The 23784-nt window shown below is 37.1% G+C and overlaps 1 protein-coding gene across 1 annotated transcript in view; it reads right to left on the bottom strand.

Annotated features, from left to right (window-relative positions):
- CNTN3 (contactin 3) overlaps positions 1 to 23784 on the bottom strand; it is a 342495-nt gene that overhangs the window by 104400 nt on the left and 214311 nt on the right. The window contains exons 5-7 of the mRNA XM_036738044.1: positions 8301 to 8504; positions 6406 to 6508; positions 5680 to 5864 (exon numbers count right to left, since the gene is read on the bottom strand). Coding sequence (XP_036593939.1) covers positions 5680 to 5864; positions 6406 to 6508; positions 8301 to 8504 — 492 coding nt within the window. The remainder of the gene's footprint in view (positions 1 to 5679; positions 5865 to 6405; positions 6509 to 8300; positions 8505 to 23784) is intronic.

Raw genomic sequence — 23784 nt, 5'->3', positions numbered from 1 at the left:
GAAAAGAGATTCATCAAAGTGGAACAACTTGTTAATATCTTGAAGTGCTAGTACTCTCACGATGGTGACTGCTACAGTTTGTTTAAATTGTTTCTGTAATCTTCTGTGCAAACTCTGTGATGATTAAACAGTGCAGATATATTGGGAGTCATGAAGACCTGAGTTCAGATCCTACCTTGAACACTTACTAGCTGTGACCCTAAGCAAGTCACTAAACCTCTGTTCTCTGTCTCAGCTTCTTCAACTATAAAATGTGAATGATGATAGCTGTTACCTCCTAGGATTGTGTAAGGATCAAATAAGATAATAATATTGTTAAACACACACACATATAAACACATAATCAAAAAAAAATTTGTAAAACACTTAGCATGGTACCTGGCACACTGTTGGTGCTATATCAATGCTTATCCTTTATTCTCTCCCTCCCCATTAGAATGTGAGATTCTCAAGAGCAGGGCTCACATTTTTTGCTTTCCGTTGTATCCCTAGCATTTAGCATAGTGCCTGGCACATAGGAAACACTTAACAGATGATTCTTGAAAAACTGAGTGACTAGGGCACTTTAAAGTTGATCAAATGTGGGCCAAATATGGGTCATCTTTATTACTTAGACCACCAAGTAGTAGTCCTTTCTTATGTCACACATTGGGGAAGACTACCAGGAGGGATTCAGGCCCAGATCTTTGTATTCCCAAGTACAAACTGTATCAAGTACACCAGGGCCTATGATCTAGGTACTTTATCATACTGCCTCTTAAAAAATGAATTGTACATGCATATTAACACAACTGTCAGGTACCACCTCACACTTCTCTCAGATTGGGTTAATATGACAGAAAAGGAAAATGATAAAGTTGGAGGGGATGTGGGAAAGTTGGGATACTAATGAGCTGTTGGTGGAGTTGTGAACTGATCCAGCCATTCTAGAGAGCAATTTGGAAGATGCCCAAAGGTGCTACAAAACTATGCATACTCTCGGATCTAGCAGATTACTACTAGGTTGGTATCCCAGAGAGATCAAAAAAAAGGAAAGGCCCTCTTTGTATAAAAATATATATAGCCACTCATTTTGCAATGGCAAAGAATTGGAAATTGAGGGGATGTCCATCAATTGGGAAGCTGAACATGTGGTATAGAATTACAATGAAATATTACTGCACTATAGGAAATGGTGAGCAAATTGATTTCAGAAACACCTGGAAAGACTTATATGAACTGATGCAAAGCAAAGTGAACAGAACCAGGAGAACACTGTATACACAGTAACAATATTGTACAATGATAAATTGTGAATGACTTAGTTATTCTCAGCAATGTTGAGATACAAGACAGTTTTTAAGAACTTATAATGAAAAATACTATCTGCTTCCAGAGAAGGAACTGATAAAACTTGAATGCAAATCAAAGCATATTTTTTAAACTTTCTTTGTTTTTCTTCATTTTTGTCTGTCTTTTCTTTTACAATATGACTCAGGTGGAAATATGTTTTGCATGACTGTACATGTATAGAGAAAATCTGGAACTCAAAATTTAAAAAAAAAGACTGTTAAAAATTATTTTTACTTGTTATTGGGGGAAAATCAAATATAATTTAATCTTTTTAAGGTGAACTGTATATAGTCTTTTAAATGACTCCTAGTAGATACCACTTTCCATGAGGTCAGATTTACAGGTTGCCCTGGTTGCTTTTCTTCTGCCTCCAATGAAAGAAGGCATTGTTGGGCTAAAATGTCTTTAAATAGACAAGTATGATAGTTCTCCAGAGTGAAATGAGAATGTTTTATTGGGGCTTCCTTTACATGATTTCAGGTTGTTTTAATTTTTAATATTAGTTTCAAATTGAAAACATGTGATGCCTTGCATGAAACATTTGACATTAATCTCTAACTTGATAATTAATTTGTGAAATTATGAAATGGGGGCAGACACACCCAGTTCTTTGGGTACTTGCTGAGAAGTCAGGGTGCAATCACACTTTAATAAGACACAGAGGGTACAAAGACTAGTAGTGAAAGGGGTACAGAGGCAGGTGGTTCTGGAAGAGGGCAGAGGGTGGGATGGTAAAGGTAGGCAGGTAGCTTGGGGAAGAGCATGTGGAGAGGGAGAGAGCAGATTGGTGTCTCCAAATCATGTGTGGAATGAGGCAAAGGTCTTCCCTGTCTGAAGAAGATAGAATGCCCTGTGGTCTTCCTCCATTATTGTTCCCTTTCACCTTGAAATCATGACAGGTTGTGGGATTTTCCTATGTAGGATGCTGCAAGGAAAAAGGTGCATGTAACAGAATCCAGTGGGCTAGCATGCTGAGTTGGATGAGAAGTAGGTATAGGCAAGCCCCAACTTTGGCCCAGAAATTCCTCCCTTGATAAATGCAAGCTACATGGGAGGGGGTTAGCTGTAGATGAAATCCTACCTGGGGACAAGGACAAGGCCAGGGACTTCCTCCAACAGGAAAAAATAAAGGAAGGAAGAATATCTAAAGATATCTAAAGATAACTGTACCTGCTACAGAACTTGCATGGTAAGGAGGTGGGGTGTCAACTCTAGGAGGGTAAAACAGAGGTCCACACCCACCATACCTCCTTCTGCATAATCTGTCAGGGAAAAGTTACAGGCTAGGTCAGCAGCAAAGTGCTGTAACTTGGCCTTTGCTAGAGCAGGGCTTTTAGGTGTAAGACTGAGCCCAGGAACTGGGATTCAGCCATTTCAAATGCTTGTGGAATAGGAAAAATGATTTTCCTAAAGGTTAAGTCTGACCATTTCAAGTCTCCTACTCAACAAACTTCAGTAGATTCCAGTGAGAAGCCATTCCTGATAACTCTCCCCAACTGCCACTCTCTTCTTTGAATGTTTTACACACACACACACACACACACACACACACACACACACAAACACACACACACACCATATGTAAATACATTTCCTTTGGAAAAATAATATTTGTCTATGCAAATAAAGGTAAACGTGTATTTACTCATACAAACATATTTGTGTGTATATATGCATACGTGCTTACATAGGTAAATGTGTACATTTTTTATACAGGTATATAAGTACTTATCTAAGGATACATAAGTATGTAGGTATGCTATACATAGACAAAGATATAATGTGTGTATATAGTAATCTATATGCCTATGTAACCATATAGAGATAAACATATATATATATATATTCATAGATATGTGGATATATAATATGTGTGTATGTTGTTTTCCAAGAGAGAGACAATGTAAGGGCATCAGCAGATAGAGTCTATTTCCTTTTTTTTAAGTACAGAGAAGAGTAGTCACTTACTGCCTACTTTCTGATAGTGTTCTCCATACGAGTGCTAGCTTGTAGAAGATCTTGGCTGCATAAGTTATGTTCCCAGCAGATGGTTCTAATGCCATACTTGTCATGGGGTGAGCATGGGACACTGGCAGCAATGGAATACAGGAAGGGACTTCTTCCTTTTTCTCCTTGCCCACTGTCCCTTTCTTGGTTATGGAATCAGAGGTCTTCAGAAAAAGAGCCACAAATAGTGAATTGAGAGCATGGGATAAGTTTAGCAAATGTTGCCTTGGGGCATGAAGCTGGCAGTCGTTTGCGGGGTGAGGTGGGCAGGAAGCCCGGGACACCAGTACCAAGACAAGGCAATTTCCTGGGGAGACTGTCTGGGGGGTTGGGAGGGCACAGCAGGGAGGAACTTATCCCGACCCACCATCTGTAAGCTTCCTATTTTAAGTATTCGTGTTAACGAGGTGCTAAACCCTGTTGTTTCTATGCTGATGGAGGGCTGTAAGGGCATTCCAATTTGACAATCTCCAAATCTGGATCCCATTAACCCTCCCATGTTACAGCTCTACTCAGGGGCTGCTTAGTGGCCTCTTCTATATAACTACATAGCCTGTGTCTGGACGAAGGCTATTTTCTTTCTTTTAAATGATGAGAGATGTTTTTAAGACTTTGATTGATTGACATACAGGAAGTCTAGGCAAGGAACTGACCAGCATATATTAGTTATTAGAGAACTGGATGTGAAGTTACTAATACTTAGAAATTAGGCATTTAAAAAAAATCTATATATAATCTAGAAGTGTTAGAAATGTTTTTCAGGCAGGCACCTATTTCTGGCAGTGTGGCATACTGGATAAAGTGCTGGGTTTGTTCTCAGGTGTCCAAAATCCACCTTAGACATTGTTGTGTGATCCTCAGAAAATCATTCAGTCTCTCACGGCCTCAATTTCCTTTTCCGTAAAATGGACATGACAATGAGGCTGTGTGCCATAGCAGATAAAGAGCTGGCTTTGGAGTCAGGAAGACATAGGTTCCAATAGGACCTTTGACATATACTGGCTATGTGACCCATGGCAATTTGCTCAGCTGTTCGGTGATCTCAGCAACTCTCTAAGACTATAACTAACAGAACAGTTGCCAGCCTTCATTGGTAGAAGGGATTTTTCTCATTGGGAGTCCTAAATATCGATGAAATCACAGGTATAGTTCAAGCAGTACAAAACAACAGACCAGAAGTACTGGCAACTTCTATCTCACACAGCTGTAATGAGCAAATGAAATACTGTATGAAAAGTGTGTTGTTATACAATCCTTAAAGTGCCTTGTTAATTTGAGCTGTTCTTATTGTCACCATCATCCTAAGAATTATATTGCTACAATCCTGCAGAGATCCCTAGTTTCCTGTGGAAGTCATGATTTATCCCAACTCTACCTTTATACTCCTGATAATCTGTTATTCCTTATAAAAATTCTGCATGTCAGTAAAATTCACACCACAATTGAACTCCCCCCCAAAGAAAATTACATTAAACAAGATTTGCCTTTCACACAAACCATCAGCCCCATCAGCCTTGCCACACTTCTAATTCATGACATATAGTAACATATATTGTATTCAAGCCTTAGAACTTTAAGCAACTGTGTTCTGATAAATCATATATTTGTATTTCCTGGTTCATTTCTTCAACACAGACTATAGGGATGTGTATGTATGCACACATGCACATGTAACAGAAGGGACTGGAGAAAAATATTTCTGAAAGACACTTACATATATATTTTTTTCAAAGAGAATCTAAATAAAGATGACATCATCTTTACTGTTCCCAAACCAATAACTTATTGAACGAATTTGTTTACAATTTAAAGACATAAAACAATACTAGATATACTTCTTGGGGGTACCACAAAGCTTATGGGCACCCCATATACAAGCTTGGTTTATGTGGCTATTCTATCTGAATAACTATTATATTTTCAATTCTCTTTTTCCCCTTAATAAAGATGACAAAGAAACACAAGAAGATACAAAAAATAATTTCACAATTTAAGGTCCACTACAATTTTTTTCCATGAAATGATGAGATAAATTGCTATCTGATTAGAATCTTAAAAATGAGTCTATTGAGATTCATCCTTCCCACCAAACTCCCAGAATAAAATTGAGTAGGAGTTATTTTTAAACCAAGAGGATGTATTACAAGCATACCAATGAATTGAATTATCCTCCCTTAACTACAAATGTATATACCCAATTAAGACTCACCCACAGACGCATAAACCATACACATAGAACATCAGGATAGTAAGAGACGATAGGAATCTTTTAATACATTCCTATCATTTTATGAATAAGGAAACTGGTCCAGAGAAGTCAGCTTGTCCAATGTCACTCACCATAGTAAGTGAGACGTCCTCTAGCAACATTTTTTCCTCTTGAATTTTCAGCAATGCATTCATATAAACCAGCATCCTCCTGCTGGAAATTTGGGATTTCCAGCAAGCCATTTGATTTCCTCATTCTAATTTTACTGGAAAATGGCAATCCATCACTTCTTCTCCAGTTGATCTGAGGCACTGGACTAAAAAGTAGATTGGGGATTATCTGCATCTTCTAAAATCAGTGATCAGAAGCATTTCATATGAAACATGCATGTATGTGTTGAAGGACAGGAAAACTGGCTATGTATAACACTTCTGGTATGAATGATAAGATATATATAAATTTGTATTTTTATGTTCATAAGTTTATTTATAAGTTTATGCATTTTAGAAATACTTTCCCATGTATAGAAAATCTGTAAGGAAGAGAACCCCTTGTTAAGCACTATAGTATATAAGAGGAATGAAAATATAAAATGTAGAGAGCCATTAAAGCTTGCAAAATTGGATTAGTATATTAATTTTCTCCAAAATGCCTTAGAAGATAAAACTAAATAATTTTCATGCAATATATTTGTTTGGTTTTTGTTGGTTTATCATTCTCCTTTAGAACTGTGGAAACAGTTATTGATTGACAAGTGAAAAACAAAGGTAAAAAATTTTCAAAGTATTAACTTGACCATTCACCTATTTTGGATCTTCCTGACTAGATGATTGGTAAATTCCATTAAAAATACTCACTTTCCAAGGGCAAAGCATTCCAACTTCACTGTTGAACCCTTGGCTGCTGGAAGAGTTTCTGGAAATTGAACTTCTATTTTGGGTTCATATTCGCCCATCACACCTGCAAATCCGCAGTACAAAGTTATTAGTGTTAGACCTATTTCTCATGTTATTTTGAACTCTTTGTGAGTCTGTGTGTGTGAGAGTGACATTTTAGAGTAGAAGTGAAGTTCCTTGAAAAGAGACTTTTTTAAATTTCCATTTTGTACTGTTTATACCTAGAACAGTGCCTTGTATGCAGCATTGGTACTTGAAAAAAAAGTGTATTTAGTTGAATGATAGGCAAATTGATAGACGACAGATAGATAAAATTAGATATAGATAGATGATAGATATACATATAGCTGGAGTATAGATGACACAAATAGGTAAATAGATCAATAGATGATAGATACAGCTAATGATAGATATACATATAGGATAGATGTTAGGTAGATAGATAGGCAGGCAGACAGACAGAATTATTTCTCCCTACTCCTTCTCCAATGAATCTTAAGAGTGACAACTGAAGAGATGATTAGGGAGAAACCAAAATAAGTATTTTTTGTTACAGTTAAAATCATTGTAAGCCATGGATTAAGAATTTTTGGAAGCTAGGTTAATTTTTTTTCATGTCACTTATGTACCATTTCATAGACTCATAGAATAATAGATTCAGAGCCAGAAGAAGGCTCAGAGGTTATCTGGTCCACTCCTTTCATTACACAGCTTAAGAAAATAAGGACAAGAGAGGTTAAATGTCTTAACCAAGATCACACAGGGGACAAGTGCCTGAGAGCCAGGCTCTGAAACCAAGTCCTCTGATGACAGAAACAATTTATTCCTTCTGCATCATGCTTTCTCTGACTCAGGTATTCATAATTTAGCATAAATCTAATTTTTAAAAAGCATTTTGGAGGAAATTATTGTTCTTAAATTTTCCAAGAGAAGGGAATCTTTTTTAAAAAAAACACCTCTTATTTGCTTTTTGCTTTAAGTAATTGCAAAATATAATAACTTATTATGACACTCCCTCATGTACATTTCTAAGGAATTAACAGTAGGTCAATTAATTTAATGGTCCTAGTAGAATGTAACAATTTTGAGCTCACCGGTGGCAAGCGAAATTACTACCTGTTAAAGGTCAAATTCAACTACAGACATAGTCAAAGAACTATCCACATTCTTCTTTTCTAGTATCATTTTGTTACGGGCCATTTACTAAGGCATGAAAATATTTGTTCACTAAAACACTGAGGTTCAAAACATGCTTATTGAATAGGTAGTTGATGAAACAGATTCTCATTTGTTTGCTGTAATAAAATAAATTCATGACTTGAGAGGCTTAAAAGTAGTCCAAAAAAGGATGAAGGTATTGCTTACACAACAGGGATATAGAAAATGCATCAAATTATTTGGGAAATCCCACTCAAAGGATAGCACAAAAGGGACATTTATGATCTATTCATGGTTTGATGGAAAGAACTCTGGTTTTTAAATTGAGAAGAACTTAGTTCAGATTCTGGCTGACTCTCTGAACCTGCCTGACTTTGGTCAAGTCAGTCCAACACTCTGGACCTTAGTTTCATCCATAAAATGAATATTGTTGGATTAGATGACCTGAGGTCCCTTCCAGCTCTAAATCTATAATCTTCGATATTGGTTCTCTTTCCATTAATGTAAATCATAACTTTCCTCCCTCCTCCTCCACTCCATTACATCTTGGGCAGAACTTTTCTGCCTATATGCTTTTCCATGAAGGAAATATGACAGGTGTTATTTTTAGACTAGACAAAAATGATTTTTTTCTCATTTTGCTTTCTATTCATTTTTTTATTTTTGCCCAGAATTATATTTTTAAAACAAAAACTTACCGTCTGTGCGTAACACCAAAGGAGTGGGAGAACCTAGTACTCTGTTGTTTGTAACAGTACTAGTCACAACACAGGTGTAATTTCCCACATCAGATGGTTCCACTTTGGCTATGTACAGGTGTCCTGTCTCCTGAGAAACAAATCGTCGGCTATCTTCTTGCACAAATGATGGGTATTCATTGAAGATCCAAGCATATGAAAGCTCTAATTTTGATTTTGAAGCAGAAAAAAAAATGATTACGATGAATGAGGAATGCTTTAGTATTTGTGGAAACTACACATCTGTGGAGCAGCTAAGCCAAGCAAGTAGTGGAGTTTTTTTGTAGCCTTTAGCTAATGAATACGGTATAGCTACCTTATAGATGTTTACAAAGGAGCTGTTCTTTTTAAAATTGTTTATGTTATGAATTTAACAATTATTGATAAGCACGAACCTTTCCATATCTAAAGAAAAAAGAATTATACAAACTGCAAACTTCTGTTGAATATCATTTTTATTTTTGATGTATATTAAACATGGTAGTGACAATACTGCCCTGTGTATCTCTATCCTCTTCTAAACACGTTTGTTTTAATTTGTGTATTTTAAATTTTTTAATGATGTCCATGTTTTGGCTTGTTTGTTTTATCTCTTTATCATTAGCCAACTTTCCCCTCCCTCTATCCATACAAGACCTCCCATGAAATGACCAAAATATAGTCAAGCAAAACAAATCAACATATTGCCCATATCTAAAAATGCACACCTCACTCAATACCTGGGGTCCAACGGTTTTTAAAGTGTGTCTCCATGTTCATGGGAGTTGTGGCCACAACCCAAGCTAGCTATGCCTGACCTCAAGAGGTATGGGATCAACAAATGTGGAAATATGAGTTTCACCACAACCAACCAACTAAGGGGCTTGTCTCTAGAACTACACCTTTCCTTATGCCTCCCCTACTGAAAAGGGAAAGGGAAAGGGAAAGGGACAGAAAAGAAAAGAGAAAAGAAAAGAATAGAAAAGAAAAGAAGAAAGAAAAAGAAAAAAGAAAAAAACTCCCCTACGCTGAGCACCATGCAAGCTAGCAACCTCCCTGTTCTGAGCCAGGTATCCAACTGGGATGTACTTAGCTAACTGCTCCTGGACACCCAAAGAAGCTGCTATGTATGTGCCACTGGAAAAAAAAATTCTGCTCCTTCTTCCCCAAGCACGCTCATTCCCTGTTTCCCAAATCACCTTCTGGCTGTAACAGATACTCCCCAAAGGCAAGCTCTGCCCTCTCAGACAGTGAGCAATGATTAAGTACCAAACCTCCCTCTTTTGGTCCTTGATGGTCAAAGTGAGCACCATAGGAGGAACAGATAGGAATGGGTTATGGCAGATTGCAGATGTCATTCTATTTTCTTTGCCTTGAACCCTATCCTTCTCTAAACTTGCCTATTATCACCATCATCTTTTCTATTATTCTTCCTTCTCCCTTATACCACTATGTCCAACACGCAACTGTATCTTGTCCTTTTTACTTCCACATCTCTTCTGTCTTTCCTTTTTCCCTTTCAAACAGGCACCACCCTATTATAGGCCCGGCCCTCAACACCTCTTACTTATATTATTCAATAGCTTCCTAATTGGTCTCCCTGCCTGAAATCTCTCCTGCCTCCAACGTATCCCTTCTGTAGCTGCTAAAGTGATTTTCTTAAACTTCAGTGGCTTTCCGTTAACGATAGATAGGGAGACAGACAGATGATACTGTTGTTTGTCCAGTTTTGAAAAGGACCAATGACATCATGGGAGTGGTGTCTTAACTTGCATGTGAATTGTATTTAGGTGGGGCATATTTGGGCAAAATCATCAGCCTCATTCTCTCTTGCAGAGGCATCAAAGTTCAGCAGCAAGACAAAAGTCAGGAGGACTGGTGATGCACAGTAGATGACCTTGGTATCCTTGATTTCTGGCCAGGCTTTAAGCACTCCAATGCACCTGCTTCATTGCTTTCATGGCCGTTGGAACCAACTGTTCTCATGCACTCATTCCACCACAGGAAGTCCTCACATACTTGGGGTAGACATCCTCCCAATTCAGCTATGGGTTTGAGGCCTCTCAGTCTGTCTGTTCCCTGTATGCTGAAATGATTTACCTGGGTGTGGTTGCTGCACATGCTATAGCTTCTTGGGGCCACAGGTGGGAGCTGGGTGAAGGTGGACACCAAAGGTGGATGACAGATATATACAGCAGTAAGTAGATAGACTGAACATTTATTACAAGCTTACTATGTGTCAGACAAGAACGGTAAGGTGGCGCAGTTAATACACTGTTGGGCCTGGAGTCAGAAAAAACTCATCTCCTAAGTTCAAATCTGGCCTTGGACACTCACAAGCTGTGTGACCCTGGATAAGACATTTAAGCCTGTTTATCTCTACCTCATCATCTGTAAAATGAGCTAGAGAAGGAAATATCAAACCATTTCATTATCTTTGCCTTGAAAACCCCCAATGAGGTTATGAAAAGTTGGAAGTGAACCACAACAAGAAAACGGGCTTAACAATATGCTAAAGGCTGGGAATACGAAAATAATTATGTGACACAAACCCTCTCCTCAAGAGGCTTACATTCTAAACGAAGAAGACAATACGTAAAAAGCTGGCTTGAAAGAGGAGGGAGGAGGGTAACTGGTCTAGAGATGCAGGGGAAGTAGCCAAGAGGCCTGATTCTAGTCAAGGCATGTCAAAGGTTTATCTATTGGAGCCTCACAACCCAGGAGCAGAATCCAAGGTTCCAGTTGTGGGGAGGAAGGCCATATGACATCAAAATGTTCAGGAATAATTAATAATAATCATAATGATGATGTGTTTATGTACCGCTTTAAAATTTACAAAGTAGTTTCCATATGTTACCTCATTTCATCCTCATGACAACCTTGTGAAGTCGGGGCTGCTGTTACCTCTATTCTACAGATGAGGAAAATGAGAAGTTATATAGCTTACCCAGGTCCACATATATGAACATTTAAATTTCAATTTCAATCTTTAGTGGAAACATATTATTTCATTTTTATCTTGTCTTTTTAAATTGAATATCCATTTAGGGGTAAATTTGTGATATACATCATTACTGGTACAGTAATACATGCATCTAATTCATAAACAAGCATAAAGACATCTATTTGGGGTCCTCAACTATTTTAACTGATAGGATTAAAGAAGACTGGGTAGGACTTGGAGATCCACACTTTTCTGCCAAGAGAATGGTAATTTAAGAGATGGCTTAAGTCAACTGTTCCACCTGCCAAAACAAAGCATTTTCCCCTGGATATGCTGAAAATCAACGTTCCCTTTTATGTTCTATGACTAGAAGAGGCAGAAGGGCACAGATAAGTCCTGCCTCCAACACATGCTAGTCATGTGATCACAACTTCCCAGACTGAGAACTCACAGAGAGCTCAGAGACCATCTAGAGTAGAATCCTCACTTAAGAGATGAAGAAATTAACAGTCTTTTCAATGGGCCATGATGCCAATCATTGCAAGGGACATTTAATCTTCCAGTACCCCAGACTATGTTTTTTCCTTCAATTTTTTTCATTCTGAACTAAAACACCAAAAATAAAAAGGGAGTGGGGGGAGAGTGGCAGGGGGATAATATTTACATACACATAGCACAATATGAGAAGAGGATGTCATATGAAATTGTGAATCTCTAATTCATGCTACTAGTTTATGTGTGTATGTATATGGATATATATATATATATATGTCTGAATGTATATATATATAAAATTCTAGACATTACTTTCAAAATTATCCTGCTTATGTGTGCTTTCTTTACAATGTCCTTCTGTTCTTTTCTATGCACTTAAAAACCAAAAAAAGCCAAAACAATAACTAAAATAAACAAAATTCCAATTGTTCTCTCTTCTTTCTCTTTTTAAAAAGTCACTGTCTCCAGTCAATACAGGTACTAGTACTCATCTCCCCATCCCTATTACCTGACAGGGAAGGTGAGGAGGGAAGAATGGTAAGAAATGAACATAGTCAACTAAAAGAAATCCATACAATGGACATGTCCCAAAATGTATGCCTCCACAATTTGTTCCATTATATATCTGTCAAAAGATGGTGAACATGCTTCATCAAAAGTCCCCACAAAAGAAATGTCTAAGAAATTACATATGAGTGGCTTAAATGTTATCACAGTTTGGAATTTCTACCCTGAAAGTTGCCCACCCTGTGAACATTTCAGATGGGACTCCCCCCACCTCACCTTTCTACCTTAAAACCAAAACCAAAACACATAAACAAAATACCCCTCAACAACAAAGAAAAAGATTTTATTGCACTGAAGGTATAATATTATCATGACAACATGGTTTATAATCAGAATTTCCTTTCTGAGAAAATTCATAATCAAATTCAAAGATAACCCCTTTTTATATTTTACCATGAGTCTAGCCTAACTTTTTATTTTAATTTTTGAAATAATTTCCCTCAAGCACTATAAATGTAATCTTAATTATTTGGAGGTAAAAATTATGTTAATAATATGTGATTTCTTAAATTTTTAGGAAGTAATGCTAGCACTAGTAGAGTTTAATTACCAAAAAATAACTCTAGAATCTCAATAATGTTAATTTCAGCCTGCAAAGCACTAAAGCACTCTCTCTCTCTGTGTGCATGTATATTTGCATGTGTGTATATAAATGTGCACATGTGTGTACATATACACATGTATGTACCTATATACAAGGGGGTACATACACAAAGACAATTCTTTGAAGAGCCTAAAAATCATTCTATAAATTCTAATGAACTAAAAGGGACAATAAACTTTATGCATATATATACACACACATATACATACATACGTATGTATATATGTATGTGTGTATATATATGCATACACACATACACATGTATGTTATATTTATGCATGCATACACATACACTTACACAAGTTCACATTTACAAAGCTTTCCATTACCATTATGCACATCACTAAAGTATTACCACAGTCTATTTACTAATATTATCTTTGTATCATATTTAATATTACCAGTGGTATATTAATATTGAAAATGTGAAAAATGCATTTTTTAAAAGTAAAGACTTGTCTTAATGAAAGCTACAAACTAAGACTAAGTATTGAAATCTTGCTTTCTCAGAAATAACTTGCTGAATTGGACTATTCCTTTAGGCTTATTCCTTATAGAGTCACTTAAGAACAAGGATAACTAATTTAACCTGAAATATGTCACTCTGGAGATACATAATGTATCTAGAAATACATTAATACAAGTACTAGTGACATTTAAGGGACTACTTTGGCTCCATTATAAAATTTCATTCTGAAGGAGAGTTAATCCTTTTAAAGACTTCTCAAAGAAATTCTAACAAATAAGATTGCATTTATTTGTTAGTTCTTCAATCATTATTATGAAAGTAGTTTCAGGTTATAACTAGTCAAAACTGTAAAATGGGAAAAATGCTGGGTGATGTTTTGAAAGTTGTATTGTCCAAATGTATCTAGATGAAAATGGTTAAAACCCACAACAGAAACTTAAAATGAGTCTTAATTAATCAATCAACAAATATATATTAAGCACCGATGTGCCAGGTATCTCTGTCTCTCACAGATGTCTATTTTTCTATCCTCTATCATTTATTTATCTATCATCTATCTATCCATCTTTCTATCATCTATTATTTATCATCTATAATTTATCTTTCTATCATCTACTTGTCATCTATCTATCTTTTAATCATCTATCATGTATCCATCCATTTATCTTTCTAGCCTCTATTTATCATCTCTCCCAACATAAACATTTATACACATATATGGATATATATATCATAGAGGCCACTTAATCTAGCCCCTTTATTTTACAGTTGAGGAGCTAGGTCTGAGGCAGGTAAAATGATGTGTCCACAGAGAGTAAATAGCTGAGCCAAGATTTTAAACCAGGGACACTAGCTCCACATTTTCCACTCTTTCTATTTTACTGTTCTCCCTCTATCGACGTGCACGTGCATACAAACTTCCTCATCAATCCAGTTCTTTACCTTTTCTGCAACTTATACTCTCAGACAGTTGTCAAGAATGCTGAAAGGCTACAGAACTTGTCTGGTGTCACAAATCCAGTATATGTCAGAAGTGGATTACAAATCTATGTCTGTTTGTTTTACCTGGCTTTGAGGGCAAATCTCTATCCACTATGCTACTCTATTTGTTTCTCAATACATATTTGATTATCTATAGCTACATATCATCTATGTCTATGTATATATATATATATGCATATATAAAATCTATCTACATATATGTGTCTCTCTATATATAATATATCTACATATATATGTGTGTGTATATATACCCTTCCACCTATTTATCTATCTGTCTTTATCAAAATAGATGAACAGAAAGACAGATAAGTAGGTGGATAGATGCCCATAATCAACCTACAATTAGGTTGGCTGTCAGAGATTAGTTTGCAAGTTGGTTACTTAGATCTTGAAATGAATTTCCCAAAGAAACAATGCTACAGATAATGAAAGAGCCAACCTAAACTTATTCATACTATAGTGGAACTGGAGGACTAGGTTACAAATTTTGAGTCCTGAGAGTAAGTGATGACTGCATATAACATGGTAAGAAGGATTAAAATGAGGAAGGGAATTGTCTCCTCTCCTCCTGAGTACAAAACTGGCCATACATGGATTGTGCCCCTCCTACCTCTTTAAATGCTCCTCCTACCCTTCTAAGACCCTTCATTACAGGTCCAGTGTACTTAAATACTACTCGAAGTCCTACTGTGGGGAATCCCAGCTAGGCCAGCCTAAAGCTCATTGCTCTCCCCTGTAGAGTACCCATGTTTCAGAACTCTCTCAAATAAAAATTCTTCTTCCTTCAATGTGCCTTATTACAGTTAGAGATTAGAAGGAAAGCAATAGGCAAATTAATTCATACTAAACTGAATAATTGATTAATTTTCTTAGGGTTATTTGTATATTTGGAGGAGGAAAATTACTAACTCAAATACATCTTTAACTGGTGAATTTAAGGCATTAATGAGATGAGGTTAAACAAAACCAGACAGCAGTGGGATATGTGGGGGCAAAGTTCTGTTCTAACACACTTGCCTGGCAATCTGGCTTCTTGGTCATGTTCCCTAAGCTGCACAGCTTCTGCCCTCTGTCTATTTCTAAGTTCATGAATAGTCTAAAAATGAAAATTTCTCAAGATTTCCTTTCAGTCACACCAGGGACTCCACTGAAAGACAGAGAGGTTGGAGCAAAGATTTAGAGCTGGAAAAGTTCTCAAAGGCTATGGATTGCCAGTTCCTCCTCTCAAGGGCAGTGAGAAGTTAAATGACTGGCCCTAGACCACCCAGGGGGAGGCTGTGAATTCTGAATAGAGTTCCTCTGATTCCAGAGACAAAGCTCTTTGGACTACATTCCACAGACAAAAGGAGAACATTTTAAAGCATCCATTGTTTAGAAAGTGTAAACAATCTTTAGAAATCATGATAGATAAGGTGGTTATTAGTCCCTAGTACACCTATGTAACAAAGACAAGAAAGTAAGTGTAGAATTCAGCAAGTTCCTTATGTATGTGTGTAAAAATTTACATATATGTATATATACACACTTATATGTACATGTTTATTCTTCCAATTACATATTAAACAATTTTTAGCATTTGCTTTTTAAAATTTTGAGTTCCATTTTTTCTCTCCCTCGCTCCTGTCCCCCTCATTTTTTGAGCAATTTGATATATGTGCAGTCATGCAAAACATATTTTCACATTAGTCATGTTACAAAAGAAAACATAGACCCAAAAAAACCCACAAGAAAAATAAAGTAAAAAAATATGCTTCGATCTGCGTTTGGTCTCCATCAGTTCCTTCTCTGGAGGTGGACAGCATTCTTCATCATAAGTTTTTCGGAACTGTCTCAGATCTTTATATTGCTGAGAGTATCTAAGAGATTCAAAATTGATCATCATACAATATTGCTGTTACAGGATACAATGTTCTCCTGGTTCTGGTCACTTCACCTTGCATTGACTCATATAAGTCTTTCCAGGTTTTTCTGAAACCATCCTGCTCATTATTTCTTACAGCACAATAATATTCCATCACAACCATATATTACAACTTGTTCAGCCATTCCCCAAGTGATGGGCAATCCTGCAATTTCCAAATTTTTACTACCACAAAAAGAGCTACTATAAATATTTTGTACATATTAAGTTCTTTGCATTTTTATAAAAAAATCTCTTTGGGATACAGACCTAGTAGTGATATTATTGGATCAAAGGGTATGTACAGTTTTATAAGCTGCTCGGGCATAGTTCCAAATTGCTCTCTAGAATGGGTGAATCAATTCACAACCCTACCAAAAGGTAGAACCTGCTCTGAGTCCAGAAGAAAGTAAGAGCTTTTCCCAATCATAGGGGAGGAGAGAGAGCATTCCAAACACTGAGGACAGCCAGATCAAAGAAATTAAGATGGGAACATTGGAGAGTGTATGAGGAAGGGTATAGAAGTTCACTTTGGAGTATGGTATGTGGTATGAAGCTGGAAAATTCTAATCCCTCCATTTTATATCCAAGAATCTCTTCCGGGGTGTGCGGCTTAACTGTCTCAGACTCTTTTTTGCATTGTGGGTTTTGAGGAAAGGGCACTGAAAAAATAGATGACCTTAACAACATGTGTTTACCCATGTTACTGCATGTTCCTAATGACAGCTTAAACTTTGAAATGAATGGTATCCCCAGTCTCTGGAAATTTGGATGGAATTTGGATGCCCTTCCTCCAGGATACTGGAATCCCTGATCCCATGCCTGGATTGCTGAGTGGAGACATGACCCAGCATAGAGGATAAACGAGTTGGAAGAGAAATCAAAATGGATCACTGGGCTTTTTTAAATATATTGATTATAAGCTAAATTAAGGAGGGTCTCTCTTTATAGACCATTGGAGACTTCTAAGCATAACCCCCTCATTTTACAGAAGACGAAACTGAGGCAATTTGCTCAAGATTACAAAGCTAGGAAGTACAAGACAAGGAGTGACCATTTAGCATGTTCCCAATATATGCTTATTTTTTTTAAAAAATGGATGCTTGCTTTGTGCATTTGTACTTTTGTACACACACTCACAGGTACATAGAGATTATATATACAAGACACAAGGTAGTGGGTAGAGACCTGGACTTGGACTCAAGGTGACCTAGAATTAAGTCCTGTCTCTGCCACTTTTGAGTGTCCCCAACAGTTACAAGAGTTTAAGATACAGAGGTGCCAAAGTGAAGTGGTAGAGAAAGTTTTTCCCCAGGACCTCCCTCAAATCATGAGATCACAGGTCCCACACCAAATGGAAAAAATACACACACACACACACACACATTATTTCCTCTGATAGAATGTAAGCCCCTTGAGGGCAGGGCTGTTCTCACTCTTTTCTTTCTATCCCTAGCATCCAACACAGGGCCAATCACATAACGGGTGCTTGATATGTGTGTGTGTGTGTGTATACACATATATATATGTATGTGTATGTATATGTATGTATATATATATATGTATATGTATATATTTGTCAGTTGATTCATTGTAGAAATGAAGCTCTTCCAAAGAAATTGTTGCCCCCAAGGGCACTATTTGTGGAGTTGAAACTCCATGCCAGATCCAAAAATATACTGGTGAGCAAACTCACACTGTGCTCTGCCAAAAATCCTCTTGTGTAGCTAAAAAAAGAGCACTTCAATAACACCTTTTCCCATTTAATAAAATGTATATTTTGGTATGCAAATGGTAAATATATGCCAAACCCTAGTTGTCAGAAAAGTGCTTTCCTCCTTCATCAGACTAAACTGTGGGCATTTAAAAAAATGACTTCAGTGGTAGTAAATAATATTTTACTTTTAAGAGCAGTTCAGGTGAAGGTAAAGAATCATACAGCTCAGGGGAGTGCTAATTGGAGCCAATTATAATTTGATTGACCTGCCTTGCTATTAAAATGACATGTAAAATTTATACTGCCCTTGCAAAATGGAAATTTCTTCCTTAGCATATACTAGATACAGGATGCTCATCTTTAACAAATTCAAAGGTAGGGATTTTTTTTGATGCAACTCCCAAATCAACTCTTGGGACCCAATCCTAGAGGAAAGGTTTTCAGTGTGGCAAATGATACAAGAACTCCTTCTATGGGAAAGGTTGTAGAGAAATTGTTAAAATACTTAAGGCCTAGTGAATTAAAGAAGCATCAAAATACAAGGGTCCTTTCTAATTAAGTCTAATTTTTTAAAATGAAAAGTTAAACTCCTTCCTTTGGCAATGTCACAGAATCTCTGATCTCTCTAAGTTATAGTTTATATAAAAATAAAATGAAGTCAAGTGCCAATTTCCACTGGTAAATAAGAAAGAGTATGTCAGGTGTAGAAGCTTCAATTCTCTCAAATCACTAGGGGCTCATTTACTAAACACATCAAATGATTCCTCAGGGGTCTGGGAGGGTAAATGATTCTCTAAAGGAAATTTACTTCTGAAGTGTAATCGAAATAGAAATAAAGAGTACAGTCTCATGAAAGAGATTTTGCCTCTGACTTCTAACCTCTTCTGGATTTTCTTTCACAGAGCTCAGAGAAATCAAAATGCAATAAAGAACATAACCTACATTGTTGAAATAAATAAAATCTCCACAAAACAACGCGACCTTTAAAATAATCTGGGCATCTGAATATTTTATCATGGCTTGTGTCTGAAATAAGAAGAAGACGTAAACTATCCCCCGAGGAAATCAGTCATCAAAAGTGAGCTGGTCTCTTGAACCTTGCAAGGGTTGGTTGGTGATATCTCTGTTCTGTAAGCTCTAAAAGATCCTCAGGAAACTCTTCAGTGGGGGCCAGATTGCCCCAAACAAATACAAATTTGCAGATTTTCTCGGGAAAAAAAATGACACAAGTGATGATCACAAAGCAGCATTAGGCTATTTCAAGAATTCTTGTTTACTCAGATAGAAGAGACACACGAATATGGCTCCAAGGAAAGCAAAGGTTAAGGCACAGAAGCACCACTAGGCTGGAAAGGCAGCAGGTGTTAGGGGTCTTTTGTGCACATAGGCTGCTGCCCCTCACATCCTTAGTTCCAGGTTTTCTTGTCCACCCAGGCATGCTTTTCCCCTGTTAAAACTGCAGAGAACTCAGAAACTCTGCATCCAGATAGAGAATCAGACCTGGCTTTCTTTCCATAGCTCCCAATGGAGGTGGATCAGAGGACCCAGGACTCCATTCCCATGCACAAGGGCACAGCAGACCACAAACCAGCTAGAAGGGACCTCAGAAGCCATCTAGTCTAATTCCTTTGAGTTACAAATAAAGAAATTGAGACCCAGAAATTGGTAGAATCAAGAGGATGGGGGTTCAAATCCCATCTCTGATATTACCTTTGTGACTTCAGGAAAAACAATTCAACTTCCTGGGCTTAAATTTCCTCTTCTTTATGCTGGGAGAGAGATGGGATTAGATAGGTAGCTAGGAGGTGCAATGGGTAAACCACTGAGTTGGGAATCAGGAAAACTCAGATGCTTAATAACTGGGTGACCCTTGGCAATTCACTCAACTCTGTTTGCCTCATTTCCTCATCTGCGAAATGAACTGGAGAAGGAAACGGAAAACCCCTCCAGTATCTTTGCCAACAAAACCCCAAATGGGGTCATGAAGAGTCAGACATAACTGAAAAAAATCAACAACTGACTTGGATTAGATGTTATCTGAGGCCCTTCCAGCTCCAGAGCAATAGTGTAAAATGGCTTTCCCAAGGTCACACAGGCAATAACCATCAGAGGTAGAATTAAAAAAAGAGGTCCTCAGACTTCACAGTTGGTGCTCTTCCTTCCTCTCAGATTTGCTACCTCCAAAGAGCCATGATGGAGTAGACAGAATATAGGACTCAGAGTCAGGATGGTCTGAATTCAAATCCCACCTCAGATACTTACAGTGTGACCCTGGACAAGTCTTCTACCGGGCATTAGTTTCCTCACCTATAAAAGAAGAGGGTTAAACTTCAGGGCCTCTAAGGTCCTTTCCTTTTCTATACTGATGATCTTACACTTGCTTTCAATGTTTTGCCCCAATTGAAAGAGTTCCAGTTTCCTACATATGCCTTTGATCTCTCTCCAGAACACAGAATGATTCCTTCCGAACGACTCCTCTGATTTTACACCCATTCATAGAAAACGAGAATCAGAGGACTGGGATTCAAATCCTAGTTCTGTCACCTACTAGCTTCATGACTTTGGACAAGTCACTGAACCTTTCAAGAACTCAGTTTCTTCATCAGGCAAATGGGGAGGCTGGATTAGAAGGCCTCCTAATTTAGGAGGCTGTGATCTTAAGAACTCTCACTCAACGCAGCAACTCATATGCACAGGGGTGAGTTTCTATCTCCATTTATCTTTCAAACACCTGCACTGAGAGACCAACCCAGGGAGTCTCAAATACACTTGGAACATTAATAGAAGCTGCAGACAGCTATGTTTCCTCCTCACCTGCCACAAACAGCCAATTTCCTTTTGCCATCATTCTTTGACTATATTATTGAGTATAGAGATGGTGATGAAATGTTTGACTGCCGTTGAAAGTCTGGAGAGCTACTGAAATTTATCTCCAGAAAGAAGATCAGCCACTAGGTCATCTATTGTTTTTAGCTCTAACAACACAGAGAGGTATGGGATCTCCATCAGGGAGTAAGGGATAAAGTGTTAGAGATGGAATTCAAAAAGATCCGAGTTCTAATCCCACCTCAAGATACATACTAGCTATGTGACTTTGGGCAAGTCTTTTAAAATCTCTATGCTTCAGTCTCCTCAACTGAGAAAATGGGCAGGGTTGAATTTAATAGCTCCTAAGAAACTTTACAGCTCTGTATCTATTACCGTGTGAAATTATGAGTTCTTAAAGTCTTATTGTGTCATAACACAAATATACCTCTGTGTGGTGTTCATCATCTTTTAATTTCTTCTCTGAAACACTTTCTTTGTTAAAAAAAATACATATATTCAAAATCCCATTTCAGCTAAAATTCTGTTTAGATACTTCAAAGTACAGTGAAAACATGAAAAAAATCCAAAGAACTGGAGGTGAAATAAGCAAGATTAACTAAGTTTCTATGTAGATCCACTCTACACCTGTTAGAATTAAAGTTCTGTGAGGGCAAGATCTATTTTACTTTTGTCTTTAAATCTCACCACCTAGCACAATGCCTGGCACACAGTGGAGCTTAATAAATACTCATCAATTAAGTAAGAAACTGAATATTCTGTCACTTATGACCTGATGATTAAAAAAAGGCCAAACCTGATTGTGATGTCTGGCTTGTGATACTTTTTAAAAAATCACAATGGGCTTAAAAATAGTTAAAGATTTCCCCATCTTTTCCAGAGATGGAAGTCCCTGGCTTCTGCAGATCTCTTCAATGTATTGATTGGATTAGTTGATTTTCTTTCTTTTTCTCCTTAAGGGATGGCTCTCTGGGAAGGAAGAGAAGGAGTATAAAGGGAAATCTGTTTGATGTAAAAACAAAAAATATCAATGAAATATATTTTTAAATTACTGATGATTAACCCCCACTAAAGTGGTTATTCCTATACCTCATTGTAGTTAAAAGGAAAGGAATAGAAATTTATATAGTACCTACTATGTGCTTGATACTAGACTATTATTACCTCCACTTTACAGATGAGGAAACTGAGGCTAAGTGACTTGTCTAGGGTCACATGACTAGTGTGTATCTGAGGTTATATTTGAAGTCTGATCTTCCTGACTCCTGGCCCGACAATCTCAATAGGTTCTTTAAATTCATAACTTCTGTTTAGAAGAAAGAAAAGAAGCAGGAACGGGAGGAAAGAGAGGAGGGAGAGGAGAAAAGCAGAGAAGCGGAGGATGACAAAGATGGAAAACAAAAATCAAGAGCTAAATAATGTCTAAATTGAATTAACCTCCTTCTTCCCAAAAAGTCAAGGTCTGCTTTATGTTTTATCTTTGGTAGAACTGGAAATTAGATGCAATTAATGGGAATCTCAAAAAAAATATTTCAAGTGAAGAAACATTCTGTAAGCTTTCAAACATGTTTCAAGTCCCTACTCTGTGGCAGGTACCATGTATCCAGTGTCAGGGGTTCAGTTTTTGTAGCTCAAATTCAGTTTTTCTTCTTAAAAGCAAAAATATTTAGATTTACTCCTTCTTATATCCCAGACTATACCTGTATCATCTATATATCTATACCTGCATACATCTATATATTCAAGAATATACATATATATTTAAATGAAAGCCACTACATTTTCTCAATTCAAAATTCTATGCCCATTTCTTCTCCTTGTAAATCGCTATCTGCCTGATCCCATGTCAAAAAAAAATACAACATAACCACCTTCTCTCCTTTGAAGACTTGCTGAATGAAGCAATTTTTTAGTTAAAAATAAAAAGAACAAACACCAAAAGGAAAAAAAAATTCTCATGGCTCATCTTCAACCAACATGATAGAAAAGTGTTTTCTTCAAAGAGAGGAATATAGATTTGTGGTACAAAGCCATTAGATTCCAATTCACTCAGAAGTCTGGACAGTTGGCACAAGCATCCTAGAACAAAATTACCTGTTGAAACTGACTATCTAAACTGACATGAAACACTGACTTTGCTTAGATTCCCAAAGTGCCCAACTTAGCCAAATGCTTAATTCACCTTCTCCTTTCATATTTATACCACCTAACTCCCTTGCTTTCTTATTTTCTAAACACATTCCTATTAAGCAACCTCTTTTTTTTTAATTAGGCTAATTTCTTTCCCTTCCTGATAATTAGGGTTACATAAAACCTCTTCTTTCTTGTCGACAGTATCCCTTCAGTTTTTCCTCTATCTGAGCTCCCCCCAAGGTTTCCCTCCAGCCGTCTGCTTCCAGACATTTTTTCTTTCTTCCTGGAAAGCAGGAGGATACATCAGACATTGGGAATTACTGATAGCGCTCCCCTGCCAACATCCTTTTCTGGGGATCAAATTTTATCTCAACATTTCTTGTGACCCATTAGATTTTAAGCTTCATGAAGGCAAAGACTTTTCTTTTGGCTTTCTTCACTTTCTCAGGGCTTAGCATGCACTGCCTGGCACATAGTAGGCACTTAATAAATGTTTATTATTTAATGACTGATCATTGATAGTGGCCCATTCCTACACATATTTACTTCCTTGTTTTCCTTTGTTAGTCCAATTACTTGAGCTCCCAACACTGCTATGCAGACTCATCCAAACTTGTCATTTGAGTCTGTAAAGTACCAAAAAATTGAGAGGATTATGTCTCATGTCAAACTGATTCATAGCTGTCCTTTATTCTTGTAGTCCCTATTCATAATACATCTTTATTGCACTTTTTTGTGTGCAGAAAAATAGATTCAATTCAAATCAAAGCCAGAGAAGTTGACTTTGCAACATCAAGGAGAGAGAGTGT

Source organism: Trichosurus vulpecula, chromosome 9 (genome assembly GCF_011100635.1).
Source record: "Trichosurus vulpecula isolate mTriVul1 chromosome 9, mTriVul1.pri, whole genome shotgun sequence".
Taxonomy (NCBI): domain Eukaryota; kingdom Metazoa; phylum Chordata; class Mammalia; order Diprotodontia; family Phalangeridae; genus Trichosurus; species Trichosurus vulpecula.
The sequence above is the reverse complement of the archived record's forward strand: the minus strand, read 5'-3'. Positions and strand labels throughout refer to the sequence as shown.